The 20,664-nt window shown below is 39.8% G+C and overlaps 4 protein-coding genes across 4 annotated transcripts; 2 read left to right on the forward strand and 2 right to left on the reverse strand.

Annotated features, from left to right (window-relative positions):
- Positions 1-198: 198 nt before the first annotated feature.
- LOC135436210 (S-adenosylmethionine mitochondrial carrier protein homolog) lies at positions 199-1,571 on the forward strand. The gene is made up of 4 exons (XM_064693736.1): positions 199-440; positions 495-761; positions 824-1,245; positions 1,310-1,571. Exons 1-4 carry the CDS (start codon positions 351-353, stop codon positions 1,422-1,424), a joined length of 894 nt encoding a protein of 297 aa, XP_064549806.1. The 5' UTR covers positions 199-350; the 3' UTR covers positions 1,425-1,571.
- On the reverse strand, positions 1,278-2,246 carry LOC135436214 (uncharacterized). Its single transcript, XM_064693752.1, has 3 exons — positions 2,049-2,246; positions 1,772-1,957; positions 1,278-1,716 (listed from the first exon to the last, which is right to left on the reverse strand). The coding sequence occupies exons 1-3, from the start codon at positions 2,160-2,162 to the stop codon at positions 1,648-1,650; spliced, it is 369 nt and encodes a 122-aa protein (XP_064549822.1). The 5' UTR covers positions 2,163-2,246; the 3' UTR covers positions 1,278-1,647.
- Positions 2,247-2,316: 70 nt separating this feature from the next.
- Positions 2,317-3,915, forward strand: LOC135436205 (zinc finger protein 160). The gene is made up of 2 exons (XM_064693722.1): positions 2,317-3,478; positions 3,561-3,915. The coding sequence occupies exons 1-2, from the start codon at positions 2,481-2,483 to the stop codon at positions 3,745-3,747; spliced, it is 1,185 nt and encodes a 394-aa protein (XP_064549792.1). The 5' UTR covers positions 2,317-2,480; the 3' UTR covers positions 3,748-3,915.
- Positions 3,916-4,250: 335 nt separating this feature from the next.
- Positions 4,251-19,116, reverse strand: Lgr3 (Leucine-rich repeat-containing G protein-coupled receptor 3). Its single transcript, XM_064692141.1, has 9 exons — positions 19,018-19,116; positions 15,681-16,022; positions 14,561-14,741; positions 14,204-14,488; positions 12,753-12,824; positions 11,011-11,082; positions 5,978-6,049; positions 5,277-5,720; positions 4,251-5,208 (listed from the first exon to the last, which is right to left on the reverse strand). Exons 1-9 carry the CDS (start codon positions 19,103-19,105, stop codon positions 4,389-4,391), a joined length of 2,376 nt encoding a protein of 791 aa, XP_064548211.1. The 5' UTR covers positions 19,106-19,116; the 3' UTR covers positions 4,251-4,388.
- Positions 19,117-20,664: the final 1,548 nt, after the last annotated feature.

Consider the following 20,664-nt stretch of genomic DNA (forward strand, 5'->3'; position numbering starts at 1 on the left):
TCTAAATGACTATTTATAGTTGTCAATATATACAGTAGAAATGTTGATTGGGAAAAACGCATGCTCATTTAATGCTTTCCATTAAGACTTCAATATTTGAAGCAATTAATGTAGTAGTGATAAATATTTTTGTAATTAACTTTAGACCTTTTTTTTTTTAATTTAACAAGCACACACAATACCTTCATGTGTGCCGAAGCGTATGCAATCGTCGGTGCGGTGTTGTATTATTTTCTGATGTTGCGGTTACGTTAACAACCACATTCGTTTGGAGTTTGTTTTTAAATAAAAACAACTCAGTTGCAGCATGTGTTTATAGGACAACCAATTTTTAGACAATATATTATCAAATGGCAGTGGAACTAGCTCCCGCCGCAATCCCGGCGCAAATCGATATGCAGGAGCCGGTCTCAAAGCTAACATTTCTGCACGCGCTTATCGTAAGTTGTCACATGAAATTAAATACTTCAATCTATTATGTTTATGCATTTTAGGCTGGTGGCGTCGCGGGATTTGTTGTGGATATTGCACTCTTTCCCATCGATACGGTTAAGACGCGTTTACAGAGCGAATTGGGTTTCTGGCGCGCCGGCGGCTTCCGTGGCATATACAAAGGCTTGGCGCCAGCGGCAGCTGGCAGCGCACCAACTGCCGCCTTATTCTTTTGCACATACGAGTGTGGCAAGCAGCTGCTGAGCTCCGTGAGCAACACCAAAGATTCACCATTTGTTCACATGGCAGCAGCCTCTAGCGCGGAAGTGGTAAGTAGCTGCAGTTGGCTAAAAGAACATTATTAACCAACTCTCTCATGCGCCTCCCATAGCTCGCCTGCCTCATACGAGTACCTGTAGAAATTGCCAAGCAACGCTCTCAAACGCTTTTGAGCCACAAACAGCACCAGACGGCGCTGCAAATTCTATTGCGCGCCTATCGCACTGAGGGTCTGCGACGTGGTCTGTATCGGGGCTTTGGTTCAACGATCATGCGTGAAATCCCATTCAGTTTAATACAGTTTCCGTTGTGGGAATACTTTAAGCTACAGTGGACGCCAGTATCGGGCTATGATTCGACACCCTTCTCTGTTGCTCTTTGCGGCGCCGTTGCGGGTGGCATTGCGGCTGGTTTAACAACGCCGCTCGATGTGGTCAAGACGCGCATAATGCTCGCAGATCGGGAGAGCTTGGCGCGACGACGCACCATACCAGCTATACTACATGGCATTTATACGGAGCGCGGCATTAGCGGGTAAACATAATACAATTGATTTGGCTATTGAGTTTCATATATGTATATTGATTATTTATTCCAGTTTGTTCGCCGGCATTGTGCCACGCGTGCTCTGGATAACACTGGGCGGTGCATTTTTCTTTGGTTTTTATGATCTAACAACGCGTCTATTAGACGCCGCTAACTCCGTTGATTAACAGCTAAAATAGGCACATATGTTTAACAAATGTACAAATGTCTAGAACGTTTAGACAAGGCTTGTTAGTTACGCTTCACTTTAAGCTGACATTAACAGCAAAAGATAACTTAGACAATAAAATAAAAGTGTGTATACAATAATATAAGCCAGTTTTTAGTCTTTTGTTTCCCTTAATTTGGAAGCGATTGTCCTTTTTAAAGTCACTGTGGGAGCTCCTTCAGCTAGGTACGCAAGGCGATGTCATCTGCATCAAGGTGTAATTGACTCGACTGTCGATAACCCTCTGATCGCTGTTAATAAATATAGTTAATATAGACTAAATACAGACAAACGAATATTACACACAGGTTCTATATGTAAGCGAGCATCCAGGAGACTTGTTATGGCATTTGGTTCGCCAAAATCATCTGCACCAACCATGGATACATCTGAATCCTCTTCGTCGACATTGGCGTAGCCATTACGCGTGGCACTGCGGCGCTTGAAGTAAACGCAGTTGAGTGGACGGCGGCTACGTGACATGGCATAAACCTTAAAGTGGTTTGTATAAACGCATATGCAAATAAGGGAAATGCAGTTGTACAAATATCAACAGCGATAAGAAGGTAAAAGTAAAAGTTACCAGACCCGCGAGCACAATAACTCCCAATAGCACCAAAATTGGCAACCAAATGTACTGGGCGTCATCTGGATGCTTCAAATCGGCAGTCAATGTTGTGCTAGGCTCAATCTCCATTATGATTGTTGGGTGGCTGGACAGGGATTTAAATCGTCGATTGAACGTCAAAACATAAGCCGGTACCAGTGTGACCCTCTCAAAAACGAAGCAGCTATGAGTTATTGTTATCGACTATAGTTAGTGATGAGCTGTGAATATTCCAAAACTGCGATTTTTATTTTGATATTACTTTTTCGATATTTGTTGGTTACAAAGACCATTGTTTTTCACATCTCTAAGAGCTGCGCTGTGTTTGGTCTCCTTTGCCCGAAAGTTTGTTTATATTCTCAATTTAAAGTCCGCGCTTAAAGCTCTTTGTTTTCATTTTAAATTGTGATGACTGGACCTATTGCTGAAATTGTGATTGAAGATTTGGGCAACTGCTGTCGCGTTTGTCTTGAGCAGCCCCATCGCGCCCAGATGCTGGACATGAATTTGATATATGACGAGGAGGCACAGCTTACATATTACGACTGCTATGAGATATGTACAAAGGATAATATGCTGGAGTGCGGAGAGCATGAGCCAAACAAGCTATGCAAGCACTGCGGTGTGGAGCTACAGTGGGCATATGATTTCTACAAAAAGGTTGCGTTAGCAAACAAGCACTTAAAAAGCATGCAAGTCATTGTGCAAAGTGAAGCTGAAAAGGTAGAGCACACCGAACAGATTGTCGAGCATGTGCTGGCCATAGAGTATGACGAAAATGTAGCAGAAGTTCCGAATATGATAGAAGAGACCTTAAGCGATGTGGAGCTGGAGGAACCGGCTGCAGACCAATCAGCCAGTGAACCGGACACTGCCACAACCATAGCATACAGCAGCGCCAATGATGTTCTGCCTCGCCAACGTTTCTTGGGCCCATTTAGCTGCCAGTTCTGCAAGAAACCGTTTCGCAATCATTCGCACATGCTGAAGCATCAGCTCATACATCTCTCGGATCGGCCGCACTTCAAGTGCAGCGCCTGTGATCGCATTTATCTCACCAAGCAGGCGCTCAAGGTGCACGTGGATACGCAGCACAAGAAGTCGGGCAGCGCCTGCGCCATCTGTGGCAAGGTGTTTGCCATTGCCAAAGGTCTCGAAATTCACATGCGCTATCACAACGGCTTCTTTCCCTTTGACTGCGATCAGTGCGATCGCAAGTTTGCGCAACGCTCCCACCTGACTGTCCATCAGCAGGTGCAGCACGGCAGCGCACGTTTTCTCTGCCAATTTGCCAGTTGTGGCAAGCTGTTTACCTCATCGTCGGCGCTGCGCAATCACGAGTGCACCCACACCGAGATGCCATTCGAGTGCAACGTCTGTCAGCAAGGATTTCCGGCTCGTTACAAGTCAGTTACAGCTCTGTCCTGTCCTGTCCTGTCCTGTCTCCTCATTTGCCTTCCAACTATTCATTTGTAATCTCTGTTGCAGATTGCGCCTGCACGCACAACGCAAACACAACATGCAACTGACACTGGAGCAACTAGAGACCATGCGCAAATTCCATATAATGCGCTCTAAGCGTGTGCTGGCCAAGCTCAAGGCGCCACAGCAGCAGCAGGAAGGGGAGCAGGAGCAAATGCAGGAGGAGCTTGATGACGCAACTAATGACAGCTGAGTGCATTTATGCAACCTGGCGACGTCTCCCTCTCAGGTAGACAGGCAAACATCAGAAACCTAGCTAATTGCTTTAAACACTGTTTAATGACGGACTTGGACGTAGTCTATAAAAAGCGCTTAACATTTATTTACGAATGTTACAAAACAAAAAATGTTTATGCAAAAATACTCTACAAAATGTTGATTTAAACAAAGGATTGTTCTATTTAAAGGCCTAGACGCTAGCGCTCTTTTGTTGTAATCAATTATAGTATTATTTATAATATGAATTTAGTATAGTTAATCTTAATAATAATAATTTATAAAATAATAATCAAGAAATAAGAAGTCGGTAGTTGGGTTTACGCTTCGCAGCAAGTTCCTGCTTTGGGCTTCGATTTGTGAATCGGGGTTTTCTACATTTTTTTTTTGTTCAAGCCTTGGCTTGGCATTTCTAAATTGAAGCCCAGTCCCACAAAAAAAAGTTGACCTTCTTTGACAAATATCACATTAAATGTATTTCACGCTTTTGCTGGATTGGTTAACAATGACTTGGATGCACATTTAGACACATATAGATACATATAGATCATATATTTGGTTAGAGTATTTAGACATAATGAAGAGTACAAAAGAAAATTGGTTAGCTTGACCAGGAATTCAATGGCTCAGCGTCAATGCCAATGGCATAGACTTTATGCCTATGGTTGTGGTATATTCATCCGGATTCTGTGAGGAGCCCGTCGCAGTGCCCGTTGTTGTATTGGCCACATTACCGTGTCCCGTGTCGGCGCGTTTCCTTGACGTTATCTTCTTCCAGCCGCGCAACAGGATTTGATTGCGATATTTGGGCGTGGTAAAGGTATAGAGCAGCGGATTGACAGCAGAGTTGAGGGGTAATATGAAGACCACCAGCCAGGCATAAATATCATCGGAGATATTATATTTGAAGAATACCCAAATTTTCATGGCTATAATGGGTGCCCAGCACAGCACGTCTGTCAGCACAATAAAAAAGAAACGCACCGCAAATTCGCAGTCCAGCAGCGAAAGGGGCGTGGCGCTGCGAGTACGCCAAATAGATATTAACAGAGCCGTATACAGCAGGGCAATCATGAGCAGCAGCAGCAAATTGACGCCCAAAAACACAAAGGCCGAGTACTGCCAGCCAAGGGGATAGGCCTCATGAATGAACAGGGGAAAACAGGTGCCTGAATGGGTGCCATAGAAGTCCGTTGTGCTGGACGACCAGATGACCACGGGCGTAATGGCCAGACCGACGCCAGTTACCCAAATGCACAGCAGCGAGAAGTAAATGATGCGTACGCTGATTGCCCGATGGCCACGAAATGGGTCAGCGATGAGCAGAAAACGTTCCAGCGACATAAAGGCCAATATGAGCATGGACACCTCCGAGGAGCTGACCGCCAGCGTGCCAATTGCCTTGCATTGCCACGAGCTAATCCAATCGCGGGCCACCCTAAAAACCGATATAATAATCAAACTATATGGCATATATATATATGTATATATAGAACTCATACATACTTGTGATACTCGTCCCTGTAGCGAAAGTCCTGCACGCCAATGATGAGCAGGTAGAAGCCCATCAGCAGATCGGCCAGCGCCAGATTTCTAATGACCATGGTCACCGCCACATTCTCATCGCGATAGATGAAACGGCCCCAGAGCACCATCAGGTTGCCAGCTATGGAGAGCGTTGCCATGAACCAGGTGGAGTGCCGCAGCGAGGGCTTACTCAGCAGATCCTTAAACGAGCTAACCCCATCCGATTTGGGCTTGCACATCAGCACATGCGGCGTCATCGAGCAGTAGTAGAAACGATCAAAGACTATGTACTTAAGATTGCGTATCTCATTGAGTGCCGCAAAGTCGATGCGTTCGAACTCGATTCCGGTTAAATTCAAAAAGGATACGTTAAGCGATTTCATTAGATTGCGGTCTATCGGCAGCGGCATGTACGCCAGCGAGCTGTTTAAGTGCGAGCATACAAATATTCTTATTTAATATTTTCATTCAAATAATCTAAAATTCATTTTAAACTAAAAATCCTTTTTTCAACATCTCAAGAAAATTTGACTCCAATTCCTTAAACACGGAGAGACAAACCCCAAGGTCTGCTTATATATCATATTCATAGCATAAATCCAAATTAATTCTTAACCCCAAATGGCAGATGCCTGCCCCTATTTAATGTCGAAAAAAAAAAAGCATTGTTCTTTACTTACAGCGCCTCCAGGTGTGTGTTATGCAGAAATGTTTCGCCAGATAATTCCTTAATGGGATTGCCAATGAGCCGGCTATAAAAGGAGACAAAATAGGAGTGAAAAAAATGCCGTCTATACAGGGCAGAAGATTGCGCATACGCCGCGTAAGCCAAATAATGGGCGCACAGGCATTTTAAGCTGTTAAAAGCAACAAATAAAGAAAAACAAAACACACAAGACAACATTTGTTGACGCTCTCAACTGCCGGATTACATACATGTGCGAAATATCTAGGAGTTGAGTCTTTAAAAAGTTTTCGTTTTTTTCCCCCCTTCTTTTATTACTCGAACGCAACAGCTTTAAAAGACGCACAATAAAATCTACACGAATAACAAAACTGTGTGCGACATAATGACGAAAATTCTTGTTTAATAGCTGTGTAAGTGTGCGTGTGTGTGTGTGTATTCGATATAAATCACTGCAAGCAGTTATAGTTTATCTTCGGGGAGGGGGGGTTGTGTTGGGGAATGGGATGTTGTGGCCTGCTGAGTTGTTCAGTCACAGGAAAAAGCGCATCATTCATGACAGCTTGCAGACGTCGCTCCAGCGCTGGCTCCAGCCGTAGCCAGTGCTCATCCGTCCGTCCCCCTTTTGCCCTGGCGGCAGCCGCTTCCGTTCATCTTCGGCCCGTGCCCGTGCCCGTGCCCGCGCGCTTCTCTGTGAAGTGCAGCAGCTGATGTTGATGCTATTTAGCTCCATTCGTTGCACTTGTCTGGTCAATCAATGCCGGCGTCAACTGAAAACAGTTTGTTTTTATGGCTTGCCGCACAAAGACAATACGACACGCCCCCCGCCTCCCTAACAAAGACAACCCTCTGTCGCGCACAGCAGCTCGTATCCAGCAAAGAGCTAGAGCTGGTAATTGCTCGCCAGCTATAAAGTTGCATTGCATGTTGTTTGGTTAAGGGGATGTAGGTGAGAGGGGTCTGTTGTGTGTGTGTGTGTCTGTGTGTTTGCACTAGCTTAACCATAAAGTAAATGTTTTACTTGCAGCATAAATTGCTTTTTGATAATGCTGTCGCTGCCCCACACTCGACTCGATTGATGCCTGTCCCACAATTTTATGTAAATTCTGCCACAAAAAAAGGGGCCAGGCTTTGTGTCCTGCTTGTCCGGGCATTAAAATGGCTACTTAATGTCAGGGCAGCTGTTTTGGGCCTTTGTTAATTTCAGACGACAATTAACATATTTCACAAGCGGCGGCAACAAGTTGCCAGCCTGTAATAAGTGCCACCCAGCCCGCAACCTTTCACCCGGCAAATAAGTGGCCCATGCCCGGTAATGCCCATTGCTTTTGCTCAGGCACACGCATACATGTGTGTGCTCTGCGGTTGCCTCTGCACGCGAGCTGGCAACATAATGCGTCAGTAGAGCGCCCACGCGCGTACACACACACACACACGCACACACAGAGGGAGGGAGACACACAAAATATGGGTCGGTCAATGCACATTTAACAACATGTCAAATAGATGCCCATAGCTGTATTAGTGCTAGGGCACAACACGAATTGCGGCTTAGAATGTGGCTCAATGGGCAAACAACGACTGCCTGAATGCTCTGCCTTTGAAAGAATTATTAATTTGTTATGCACGCGCTTGATGTGCCCCAAGCCTAGTACAGAGGCCTAAGGCTCGTCTAGTTCAAAAGTAGAGAGTGCAAATATTTGAATCAATTTTGCTGCACTAAAGAAGCAAAATGTTTTTACTTTTGAATAATTAGTTGGGTTAGTCCTGCATGTTTTTTAAATGAATTTCAAGTTGTATTAAATAATTTGTTAAACAAATTAATTGTAGTTGGCGAAAATTAAGAAAAGTTACGATTTTTATTGATTAATTTGTCAAACCGAGGAGAGATATTTCTACTTTTATGGCATATATTTCATTTTGCTGCAATTGTATTTGATTTTTTTAAAAACGCAATCCCAAGATATTTCTGCATTAATATGGGCATAGACAATAAACAGTATGGGCATTCCGCTTCAAACAAATACTAAATTTAATTTAAAAATGTTTTTCTCCGTATTGCATTTTGGACATTCTTGCATTATTCTAAAATAATAAAAATACCCTTTATTCTTTTATCTATATTCAATAACTATATATTTGGTTGGACTTTAAATTGAACAAAACGCGAATAAAAGGGGTTTAAAAAAAATATTTAAAAATATAACAAATCGAAAAGCATATTTTTACAGACCAGCCAACGCATTATAAAGTAAAACAAGTGCATGGCGTGGACCCATTTGTTGGCATTTGGATACAATTAAATGGAAGGTATTAGGCCAATCAGTGGAAATGGCACGTACTGCGCTGCGAAACCCTTCGAGCAATGCCCTGGCATGCGCCATTTGCCGTGGGTGAATTTCTGTGTTTGTCCTGGCATTACAATCATTGGCCGCAATTAACGTCATTGCGCGCTTTAATTCCAGTCGGGCCACGAGAAAAGACACCCTGTACACGCGCGAATAGACTTGCTGGCCGAAAGCAGCTTAGCCCGAAAATGAGCTGCCAGTGCGAATTTTGTTGGAACGGCCAAGAATCAAATTAGTGCAGCGATTTTTTATGTTAGCCAACTGGCCAAAAGGTGGCCACCTCGCAGGGGGCTGAACGGTCTGGTCAAGTAAACAACAAGTCAGCACAAATGTGAGCGGCATTTAAAGGAAGACAGCACACGCACACGCACACGCACACACAGCTACAGATAGGACATATGTATCGGGGAGATACAAAACGTAGTGCCATAAAAGTCACATTTGTTTTATGAACTTGACGCTGCGCAACCGAGAGACTGTTCAAAAATTCACAGCACGCTTGCAGGCGCATTATTTGCATGCTAAAGAACACGCGCACACACACACACACACTGGGGACGGGCCGCACATCAACAGGCAAGCAAAGGATTTCACTCACTGCCAGCAATGACTTTAGGGATAATAATGGCCAAAAGACCAAAAGCACAGCGCCAATTTCAATAAACTCCTTCATTATAGAGCAGCGGGTTGGCTGGCTGCCGGACCCGAAGCTAGTTCATGTGCTGTCCATCAGCCAAAACCGGGCGCTGCTTTGTCGAAATTGTTTTCGCATAAAATACAAATTTATTTGCATTTTTATTTGGCCATAATGCTGTTTGTTTATTTGTTGCTGCTGCTGCTGTTGCTGCTGCTGTCGTCGCCTGAAGCCGTCAACTTGGCCCCGTGGCCCAAAAGTCAACACGCAGACAGCGTTGCCTAAAGATACAAAAGCTGCAGATACATTTGCTTAAATATCTTCTGCGTCGTTTTCTGTTTTTTTTTTGGTCAAGTGACAAGCACAACATATTTCTCAATGTGTCTGTGTGTGTGTGTCTCGGCATTGATATGCTGATGCTGATGTATGTCTTAGTCGGGTTGGTAAATTTATTAACGCCTTAGCCTGATGCCAGACTGGGGTAGTCGGTAGACCGGCGACCACATTTATTAAATATGATATTGATATATTTATGCATATGTGTGTATATACGCGAGCTGAGCATGAAATAAGTAACGGCACAAGCTAAAGAAATCGAACTGAATTTCAGCCATAAATTGTGGCTCACTTGGCTGGCGTCTTGAAGTTACAAATTTATCTACAACTGTTTGAGAAATACTTAGTTGAAATTTACGAAAATTTAGTTAAATGTAAATATAATAAATTTGTTAATATTTAAGTGTTTATTCATAATATTGCAAGCTGTTCTTTCAAGATCAAGTAGCTTGGTAGCTTATTTTATAAATGTTATAAAATGTGACATTAGATAGAACAAATAACTAGGTTCTCCTTAAACCCTGAACCTTTATCTAAGAACACCAAAACAAACTGACGGACAGACGGACAGACAGACGGACATAGCTAGATCGACTCGGCTATTGATGCTGATCAGGAATATATATACTTTATTGGGTCGGAGATGCTTCCTTCCAAATTTGTAATAGATTCAGGGTATAATAAATATAAATATAACTCAATTGCATCTTTTCTTGTTCCATTATAAGTATAAATAAATGAAATTAAATTGTTCAGAGAAAACTCACATTAATCTCTTATGATTCACCTAAAGTTATCCTCTATAAGAACAACTGAGAAAATCTCAACAATATTAAGCATACGCCATGTTGTGTCTGATTCAGGGTATAATAAATATAAATATAACTCAATTGCACCTTTTCTTGTTCCATTATAAGTATAAATAAATGAAATTAAATTGTTCAGAGAAAACTCACAATAATCTCTTATGATTCAGCTAAAGTTATCCTCTATAAGAACAACTGAGAAAATCTCAACAATATTAAGCATACGCCATGTTGTGTCTGCCTTCAGCTTGAATTCTCGTCACAGCTATTAACATTTTTATGAGCCACTGCAACATTTTAGTTTATAGATTGTATTATTTGTTGCGAGCTACCACACACACACACACACACACACACACAGAGAGAGCTTTTGTACGGCTGGCCATAAAGGTTCGACTAGCTCTGAGCTAATAATTTATGCAATAAGTAGTCAAATTAGAAGGCGTGGCCGAGATCATAAAATGCCAAATTGAATGTGTGATCGATGTGGTCATAGATATAGCTATAAATAGATCTTTTAACGATTACAATCGGTAGTTTGTCTATAAACAATAAATTGCCTAAATAATAATACAAAAAAAAAACAAAGCAAATAGATGTTAAGGAAAAAACAGAATCCAACTTTGATTTCCCTTTGGGAGAACTCTCAAAGTTTTCAACTTTTCATTTAGCTGTGCTTGCCACAGTGCTGCCGACAGTCATTTTTGGGTTCTTTATTGGCCAGTTCAGCAATTGTCCAGCTTTGCCTTTGTTTGTTCGCAGACCAATTGGCGAGTTTATTTACCCGGCCGAAGGGGACATTACTTATGTTTTTATGCTAATTAGTGCTGCGCCACATAATTCATGCTTAGCGTCCGCTTCATATTTAATAACTAAATATATATGTATATAAATATGTACTCACATATCTGAAATGGCAGTTAGATTGGCAAAGGCTTTCACGTGTATGTGTGTGATAAGGTTGTACTGAAGATCGCTGTGGAAAAGAAGTTAGGCATGAAAAATTACTTTATTAAATAGATTAAAATCCTCAAAAATAAAAAAAAATAAAAAAAAATTAAATAGTTTAGTCGGCGAAGAAGATAAAATAAGAAGCCTGGAATGGAAAAAGAAAAAACTTATTTTTTTGGGCATTAATTTCATTTAGGTGAGTTTTCATTCAAATTCAGCTGAAGTAACAGGTGAGCACAAATCACAAATAGATCGGCAATCGTATGATTGCAAAATTCTGCTGCATACTTTCAGGGGCAGCAATTGCGGAGATGCTAGAAAAAAAACTCTTCTTAGCTCGGATAGTGTAGATGGACGAAGGTGGAGAAAAACAGTTTATATCGGACAAGAAAGGTTGACTCCTTGAATGTTATTGCTATTTGGAGTAAATTATAATCAAATTTGCCAAAAGTGGCATCACAATTTTCAAGTATTTTCTGATATCACAAATATTTGATTCAGATTTATGCTCTAGACTTTCAATCTGTACAATATCGGACAACTTTTATCGAAGTAAAAGTCATTTAAAACTTTAAGACAGGAACAGCTCGATTTAATAAAGTCAGAGCTACGAGTAATGCTTTATATATATTTCGCTAAATATTTTCCGATGATGAGCATATTCTATTTTTCATCCTATTGCCTGTGGCACAGTTCATTCAGCTATTTTGCAAATCATCGCAAGGCAAACTAAGATGAGCTCCAAAAAAATATTGCGTATACGCAGCGGGTGTCAGCCTAAGCCAGTTTTGGCTTTTGCAGGGGCATGCAGAACGTTGGCGGTGCCCACGAACACACACACACACACAGGCACATTTATTTACGTGCGGCAATTTGTGATGCTGATTTATTTTCACTTACCAACGCGCCGGGTTCCCAGACGACCCATTGACTTATATTGTCAGCTATTGATGCATAAATTAATGATTATTTGCACCCGACGGCAGACGAAGATGCCTGATAAATGTTTTCAAATTGCCACACTGCTAGAGATATGACTGAATTATATGCACACACACACACACACACACACACACGCACCCATGCAGGCAATTTGCATGACTCGATTTACGTTTAAATATTTACTTTGGAGCATATGTGTAAACAATTGAAAGTGAAATTTATGCTTATTGGCGCATAAATTCAAGCGTCTAAGGTGTCCAATTGAATAACATGTTCAGCTGATATGCCAAATAGTATCTCAGCTGCGTCAACTGTGCGTATGCGCAATTTGTTTGAAGTTCTCTCCCAGCTACAATTTTGCTGACTGTGAGACTAGGATTTGAGGGATATTGCCAGGCAAATGTAACCCATATAAATCTTGTAGCAGCGCCGATGATAGCGCAGCCCAAAAACGAAATGAAAGCAAATGCAGTCAAGAGTAAAAATTACGCATACGCACCATAAAACCTAAGTACAACATATTTCAATAGACTTTTCGACACTTTTTCTTAAGAGTTTTGTGCAAAGGGACACGCTGGGACGATGGCAAGACGACGTTTGCAGCATTTAAAATAATAAAAAAAAAAACCAAAACAAGAAAAAAAAAACACTAAGTGAAATGGCCAAATGCTATTGGGGGGCAGCCTTAAAGCGCGCGTCCTTGGGGCTAGTAAAAGGATAAATTGTAGTTAGGTTTTGTCCATTTCAACTTACAGCAGCTCTAAATTGTCCAATTGCGCAAAAGTTTTCTCGCCAATGTACTCGATTCGATTGTTATCCAAGAAGCTGGAAAATAAAGTGCAGCAACAATTAGAATAAACGGAAAAACGATTAAAACCGGAATTTGCAGCTCGCAAGCCATAGAACACTGCATACCCTGCACTTAGCTCTGTTTTAATATAATTCTAATGAAATTAACAAAAAATAAGTTTAGTTTTGTTTATCGATATTTAAGCAAAAATTATAACATTCTGATATTTCCGCTTAACTCAATCGAAGGGGTTTAAAATAAGTAAACGTTTAATTGAGTCTAACTCGAAACGTAAGTTTGTATTTTTTATCTTAGAAATATATAAATAACTTGATTATTGTGTTGCATTTTAAGCTAAAAAAATATTCTCGCAACTGTTGAAATTTTATCATTTAAAAAGCGGGAGAATTTTCTGCTTCATTTTAAGCCTAACTTCCTCTGGCCCAAGCCTTCCACACACACTCTGTTTAACCCCAAATAAAACGCATAACCAAATGTGAAAATCTTAAGAGCTAAACAAACGACTGGAGTTAGGTTAAATAACTATTGTGAGGGCATATCTGTGAAGCAGAAAAAAACCATTAGCCATTCAAGCAAACCTACACTAAAACTACGCTTGTGTACGAGTATTTAAGTGCTCGTAACTGTATCTAACCCACGGTCTCCGGCTGTTTGTATCTTTTCACGCTCTCCTGACCAAATGATATATGTGGGTTGGTTAGTCAGTTAGTTAGTTAGTTAGTGGTTGCTTGAAATAAGCCTAAAAAGCAGGGCAATAAATCGCACTCGTTTTATGGTATATTAAGTTTAAAGGCTTTTTAAAGCGAGGCGTGCAATTGCTCTCGAAATATTTATGGTACTATCATAAATAAAATAAAATAAAATTTAATAATAATAATAAATGTTGTATAAGATATATATATGTTATTATTCATTCATCCGTCTCCTCAGTGGTTTGTGCCCCAAACTTCAATTTATTACCAATATCTTTGTTAAACTGGCTAGCTATATTTTTGTTTTGGCAGCTTTAAATGCCAACTGTTATTATGCCATCCATGGCACATCATATAATGGCTTATAACTGCCACACCCATGCCTTAACCCTCCATTAAGGACACAACACATGCCCAACTGCACTTGATGGTGCTCGACCCGCTCCCCCCGCCCCAAAAAAAAAAATGGTCGCGGTGCCAGCCAGTGTCGCAGACAGAGACGCAGACACTGTAAAGCATTTCACGCTTGAATACATCAACTGAACGAGTACAGGACCATAACAAATAGTGGGTTTGGCTCTGGCTCTGGTTTGGTGGACCCTATTCCTATTTTTGCTGTTGTTGTTGTTGTGTGTTTTAATCAAACAAATAGCGGCAACATTTAGCCCGGACCCGGTGCCAGTTCCAAAAATGTTACTTACATTTCGACCAGCTTCGGACTCTTGGACAGCTGCTCATTCCGCAGGGTCAGGCGATTGCGGCTGAGGACGAGCCACTCCAGCTTATGCATGGCGGCCAAGTGGTCCATGGGAAAATAGCGCAGCTGATTGTTAACCAGGAACAGCCACTGCAGCGCTGGCAGACTTTTCAGTATGCCATGCGGCAATTGGCTAAAATTATTATGGCCAAGCTCGAGACGTTCCAGATGCGGCAAGCCGCCAAAGCAGCCCGGTGGCAGCCGTGATATGTTGTTGTGTTTCAGCGTGCTGCAGATTGATATTTAATATATGTATATTTTAGATGCTAATTATTAAGTATATGGGGTAGAGTACACTTACAGCTTCTGCAGTCGCGTCAAATTGGCAAACAGATTTTCTCTCAGTGTAATATTGTTGCGTATGATGAACAGATTCGTGACCTCCTCGCTGATGCGCGGCCAGCGACGCAGCTTGGCAAATCTGCCACAGTAGAGCATCGTGCCACCGCCGCACTGACATTGTCGTGGATATGTTGTGATAGCTGTTGGGGCATATAAGAACAGGACAGATTGAGTAGCTAATAGGACTGAGCAAGAGTTGCAATGTAAATGAAAAGGCCACGCATAACGAGAAAGTAAGAATATATGCGGCACGTCGAAGATTTAATACCCTTGTAGACATTTCCCTTTTGCAAATATGTGAGAGTAACACTAAACCTAGAAACAGACAGACGGACAAGACTATATCCACTCTGCTGTTGATGCTGATTTAGAATATATATAGTATACCTAATGGCTTGGAGATATCTCCTTCTATGCGTTACACATTTCATGACAAGATTATAATACCCTCTACAAGGGTATACATAAATTTAGCACCTGCTTTAAGAGATAAATTTATACAAATAAATAAAGCAAATAAAATATGTTTAAAAATATATATTTAAATATATGTTATACATTAAAAATATTTAAATATAATTATTTATTTTTATTTAAATGAATTAGAGTAAAATATAAAATATTTATTTAAATATATGTATAAAAAAGTATCAGAAAGGGTTAAACCAAAATATTTACTATTTCATTTTAAATTATTTAAGAATTAATTATTTTTATTGAAATTAACTAGAGTGAAATATAAAATATTGAGTCTAAAAGAAAATTAAGAGTTCTAGCAGCTGAGTCTTTTTATTTATTTATTTATCATTCATTAATTTCATTTAAAAAAAAAAATCAGTTTAAATTAGTCGTATATTTATTTATGAGCTTAATTAGAGCTCTGGCTATATATGACTTATGGACGACTCCATAAAATGAATAAAGAACGTTTCTTAATTCAAATAGCTAGCCGTGCACTCATTGCATTACTTTAACATGCACAGGCTCTACCAAGATTTCAATCAATATTCTGCAACATTCATCCCCAAACAATGGCCGTGCGAGCCTTAAGCGGATTTCTCAATCTTGTCAATACGTACCACAGGGTATGGGCAGGCTTTGATTTCTGCTGACCGCTAGCGAAGGCGAATCCCAGGCGCTGGAATTCGGACCAGCTATCGTGAGGCGTTGATTCTGCTGCTGCTGCTGCTGCTGTTGTTGTTGTTGTTGTTGTAGTTGCTGTTGTTGTTGCTGCTGCTTCTTCTTTTCAATCGCATTACGCACAATTTTATCGGCGAGCTCCTTGCTGCCATAAAGATTGCCACACTCGACCGGATTCTCATCGCTGCCATCCGCGCAGTCGAGATGTTTGTCGCACATTTGACGCTGCGGCACGCACTGTATGCCATTGTTGCACGCAAAGCTGCCCGTGGGGCAAGGTCCTTGTACAACGACAACAACAGAGAAAAATGTAGAAAATAATTAATAAGACATGAGTTGTCTGGCACAGCAACAACACGGCCCCATTTTGGCCTGAATAAACCACATAAAGTGTTGCATTTTATTTATTTTTATTTTAATTTTTTGTTATTGTTCATATGTCACGTTGCCCAAGCAGAAGGCTGTCTGCATATGGAGCGTATGAGTAATTTGGCTGCTGAAAGCGGAACTTGTTTTGTCTACATTATCGTTTTTCTCTTTTCTTTTTTTGCAGTTCACAAAAGTCCAAGAATTGTGCATATAAAAGAGTGTATCAATTAAAATTAATGTGCACAAAACTTTTGATTGCTTCTATCAGCTCTTTTTTCTATTGGCTTTGTTGTCAATTGCATATTTTTGTATATATTACCAATTCAAGTGCCAAACTGAACAAAAAAGCATGCCAAAGTTGGGGCATTAATTAGCATTTGTATGGAGCAATACAAATATAGTTTTGCTTTATGAGGCAGCTGCAAACTTTTTGCACACCTATTCGTCAACAAAATTGGCAATTTCTTTGACACTTTAACAAATTTATGTGCCTGAGCAGTTTTTAGAATATAGAACTTGAAGCCCTCATCAACTGTTTGATGAGCTCGCAAAAGTACCAATATGTCACGTGCACCAGTTCAATCAAATTATATTGAATTGTACTTTTTGTTATTAATATTTGGCAATAAGAAAATATTGCATACATGAGTCTCGCATGGACAAACACATTTCTGGCTCAACAACGAATATCGAGATGTTGGGCAAATGCAAGATTTTACCTTAAACAAGTAAGAGGTTCTAGTCGGGAGCTCCCGACTAGGGGATACCCTGAACCCTCTTCTTCCGACAGGCGATAGGTATAAAATGAAAAATAATTGATGTATACATATATACTATTCTAGAAGCTACATGTCAAGTTTGGTGACTCTAGCTCTTATTATTCACCAAAATTGCTCAAAAAACAGGATTTCGATGTCGATTTTTATCGATTACTTGGAAACGGGGCAAATTAGTCTCTAGCTCTTAAAGGTTCTGAGATCCTTGCGTTCATACATACGGACGGACGGACGGACAGACAGACGGACATGGCTAGATCGACTCGGCTGTTGATGCTGATCAAGAATATATATACTTTATGGTTTCGGAAATGCTTCCTTCTGCCTGTTACATACATTTGCACAAATACATAATAGCCTTTTAAACCGATTTTCAATGGGTTCAGGGTATTAAAAGCAAAAGTTTTACTTTTTAAATAGGCCATTACAATGTGTGCATTAATTATGCTTTATGTGGCAGCTAAATTATTTCTAATAATATTTCTGATATAATAAATATCGGTGCAGGGCAACAGATAGGCGTATATATTTAGATGAAATAATATATATATATATATGTATTTGTTAAATTTTGAAGCTTAGCTTTATTTATTATTTTGTGCAAATTTGTCTCAAGCTACAGTTGTGCCTGGGCAGATGGACTAGCATAGCTCAGCTTATATATACTTTATAGCCTTTGACATGTCTGCCTTTAGCTTTTTATACGCTTTTAACACTAATTTTACGAGTACAGGGCATAAGAAAATAAGCATTTAATTTTATATCAAGTGTAAAAACAAAACCTAAATCATTTGTATAGTTCTCGCTGTGCATAGCTCAACTTATTTGCAAGTCCCCTAAATCTTATGGTGCCCAACTTAGCTGAAAGCTGCTTAATCATTGAATGTCTTCATTTAGTTAATGACAACTTTTTGCTCGGCAATCAAATGAAATTCCTGCTCGCATATTGCGTCATTGTGAATAGTTTTGGCTGAGAGCAGCAGCCGGCGGCATACATCCTCTGACTTGGTCCTGAACCAGATCCTGGGCGTTAGGCACGCGCTGTGCATTAGCAGCAACACTTTTCATTTCAATTTCACTTTGTGCTGGCAGCGAAGGCGCATAAATACAAATCTAGTCGGCATTTGGCTATTTGTCTGACTCGGATTTAAAGCCCAGGCCCAGTTCCAGGCCAAGACGCAGCACTAGCCGAACAGGCGACATCTGCGTTAATCTAATAAGTCTTGTATCCTTGATGTTGGTCCTTAATAAACACACAGAAATACGTCAGACGCCACGTTAAGCCAAGAAATGGCATTCATCAAATATTTGCTTTGGCTTTGCTATGGCAAATCAATAGGCAAATTGGCAATGGGCATAAAAATCCAAAAATATGTATTTAAGCTGCCAGCGCGATGAAAATGCGAAAAATGTGAAAATGTTTTTCCACATAAAACAAAATATAGCAAAAAAAAAAGAAAAACCAGGCCCAGCAGCAGAAACGGCTGCTTGTAAAATATATGTGAAAATTGTTTTGCTCGCAGGCAAAGTTTGTATTTTCTTTTTTATGGTCACGCTTTCTTTTTTTTTCTTTTTTTTATACCCTGTAACCATTATTTATCCTAGAAGTGCCCAAATTACTTTCAAATACTTTTAAGCGCATCAATTTATGTGCGATATTTGAGAATTGAGCTGAATTTTCGGCATGTGATTTGGGTCTGTGGACATAATTGAAAGCAAAATTGGATTTTAGAAAGTTTAGAAAAACAATCAACCCATTTCAGATATAGTACTTTAAAAACTTTGCGGTTTTTTGTTTATTGCAATTTTGTAATATATTATTTTAGGAAATATTTTAGGCACTGTAATGTTAAGTACCAAGTTAGAAAACGGAAAAATGCAAAGAAAATGGGCTAACAGAATTTGAATTTATCCACTGTCATATTTATTTTTGTTAATTAAACGAGAGTTCATTTTAAGTTATATAGAATAGAATTTAAACTTCAATTTTATGTTAAATTTGATTTATTTTTTTTTAAATATTTATTTTATCCTGAAACGGTTTGCGGCTATGATACAGACTAGTAGATCGTCTCTTTTGATATATATCATTCACATATATTCACATATTCATCTTCTGTTTTCTACTTACCCAAACTTAGATAATAGATCAGACCCGAGAGCACAATGACAACGGTCATAAAGCAGACGCCAACAGCAATGCTGCGTCCATAGACCATCTTGTACAAATATGTATATCTTATCCTTAACGGTGGGCTTTGAATATTTTGGATGGCTAATTAATTGACTGCCATTGCATTGGCAGTTTCTGGCCGGAGTTCATATTTTGTACGCAGCGAAGCTTTGGCCATGTCCCACAACGCACGGATTCACTCAGATCTTACGTCAGTTTGACACTTCATTGAGCTAATTTTAATACTTCAAATGTAAAAATAGAAGCCCATAAAGATTTGCATAGATGTTGCCTGCAAATGTTTTCCGCTTGAAGAGGTTTTAAGTTTTTTTAGACTCTCACTTGTAACTTCGTTTGTAATACAGCGAAGGAACCTTTAACTTTTACTGAAATATAAATTTTTTAGTTTCCGCCTAAAGATGAAAGTGAACACAGTTAATTAAAAAATAAGGCAATTTTTTTGTGCAAAGCAAATAATTTTGTATTTTACAAATCTTTTAATGCTGCTGACATTAACTAAATGAGTCCGCATTTATCTTTAAAATTTCTCCATTATATTTATTCAATTTATTCGCTGTCTACTTTTTGGTATACTCAGCAATGAGGGAGTCTCTCAAGTTTTAGGGTAAATATAAATCATGAAAAAAAAAGAATAAATAAATATGTCAACAGGCAGTTAAAAGTTAAAATCACAGAAAGCACTTAAAAATAATAATTTATGGTTTCACTATGAAGATAAAGAGTTTTCGCGAGCGGAAAGAGTATTCAATTTCTAAAATCTATTATGTTATTTTATATAAATTAATAGAGTTAAATCTGTATATCTGGGTTAGTAGATAAAATAGATCTCTAGGGGCTCTAGATCATAATGTCACAGGTTTAACTGTCCTGTCTCGTCAAATGTGCAATATAATAAATATGTCTTTAAAGTATGCTCCGGATTATCTAGTGTCTATTCTTGCTCTTTGTTTATCACCCCACTTGGCTCGCTTGATTAAATTCATTTAAGTAAAACGAGAAGGAAAAAAAATGAAAATGTTTGCCGCCTTATCAATGGACCCAAGGCCAAGTGCGCTATAGACAGATCATAATTTCCGCAAAAGGTCGTCGTCGTCGTTGAGAGACATTCGGCCTAAATGTATGCCAAAATGTTGCCTCATTATCTCAATCATCGCAATTGAACAGCATTTGGTGTGGAAAGTGTCGTAAAAACGTAACAGTTTTTTTTTTATTTGCGTGTTTGCGAGTTTTTTCTGCTGTTGGGCTTTTCTTTTTCTTATTATTATTTGCTGGTTTTTCTATATTTTGTTGTTGTTGCCTGTGGCCACTTAATGCTCTTGACCAAGCAAAAACGCACATTTCAAGATTGTGTCAACGCGATAGACACCGAAAACCGAGAGACCCTGCCGGGCGACAAATTCAATTGTGCGGCAAATTTTTGTACGCTGTCGGCGCGTTTTAAAACGCACGCAAGACGCGCGCGCCTGTCGGAGACGCGTGCCACTGACAATAGACAAGACAAAAGACAAGACAGAGAGGACCAAACAAGTCCATGCACAGCGGCCAACTGAAACAGACAAGAGCAATTGTTGCTGATTTTGTTTA

This window comes from Drosophila montana, unplaced genomic scaffold, assembly GCF_035044405.1.
Source record: "Drosophila montana isolate Dmon_TW-CO22-7 unplaced genomic scaffold, ASM3504440v1 contig_1505_1, whole genome shotgun sequence".
Taxonomy (NCBI): Eukaryota; Metazoa; Arthropoda; class Insecta; order Diptera; family Drosophilidae; genus Drosophila; species Drosophila montana.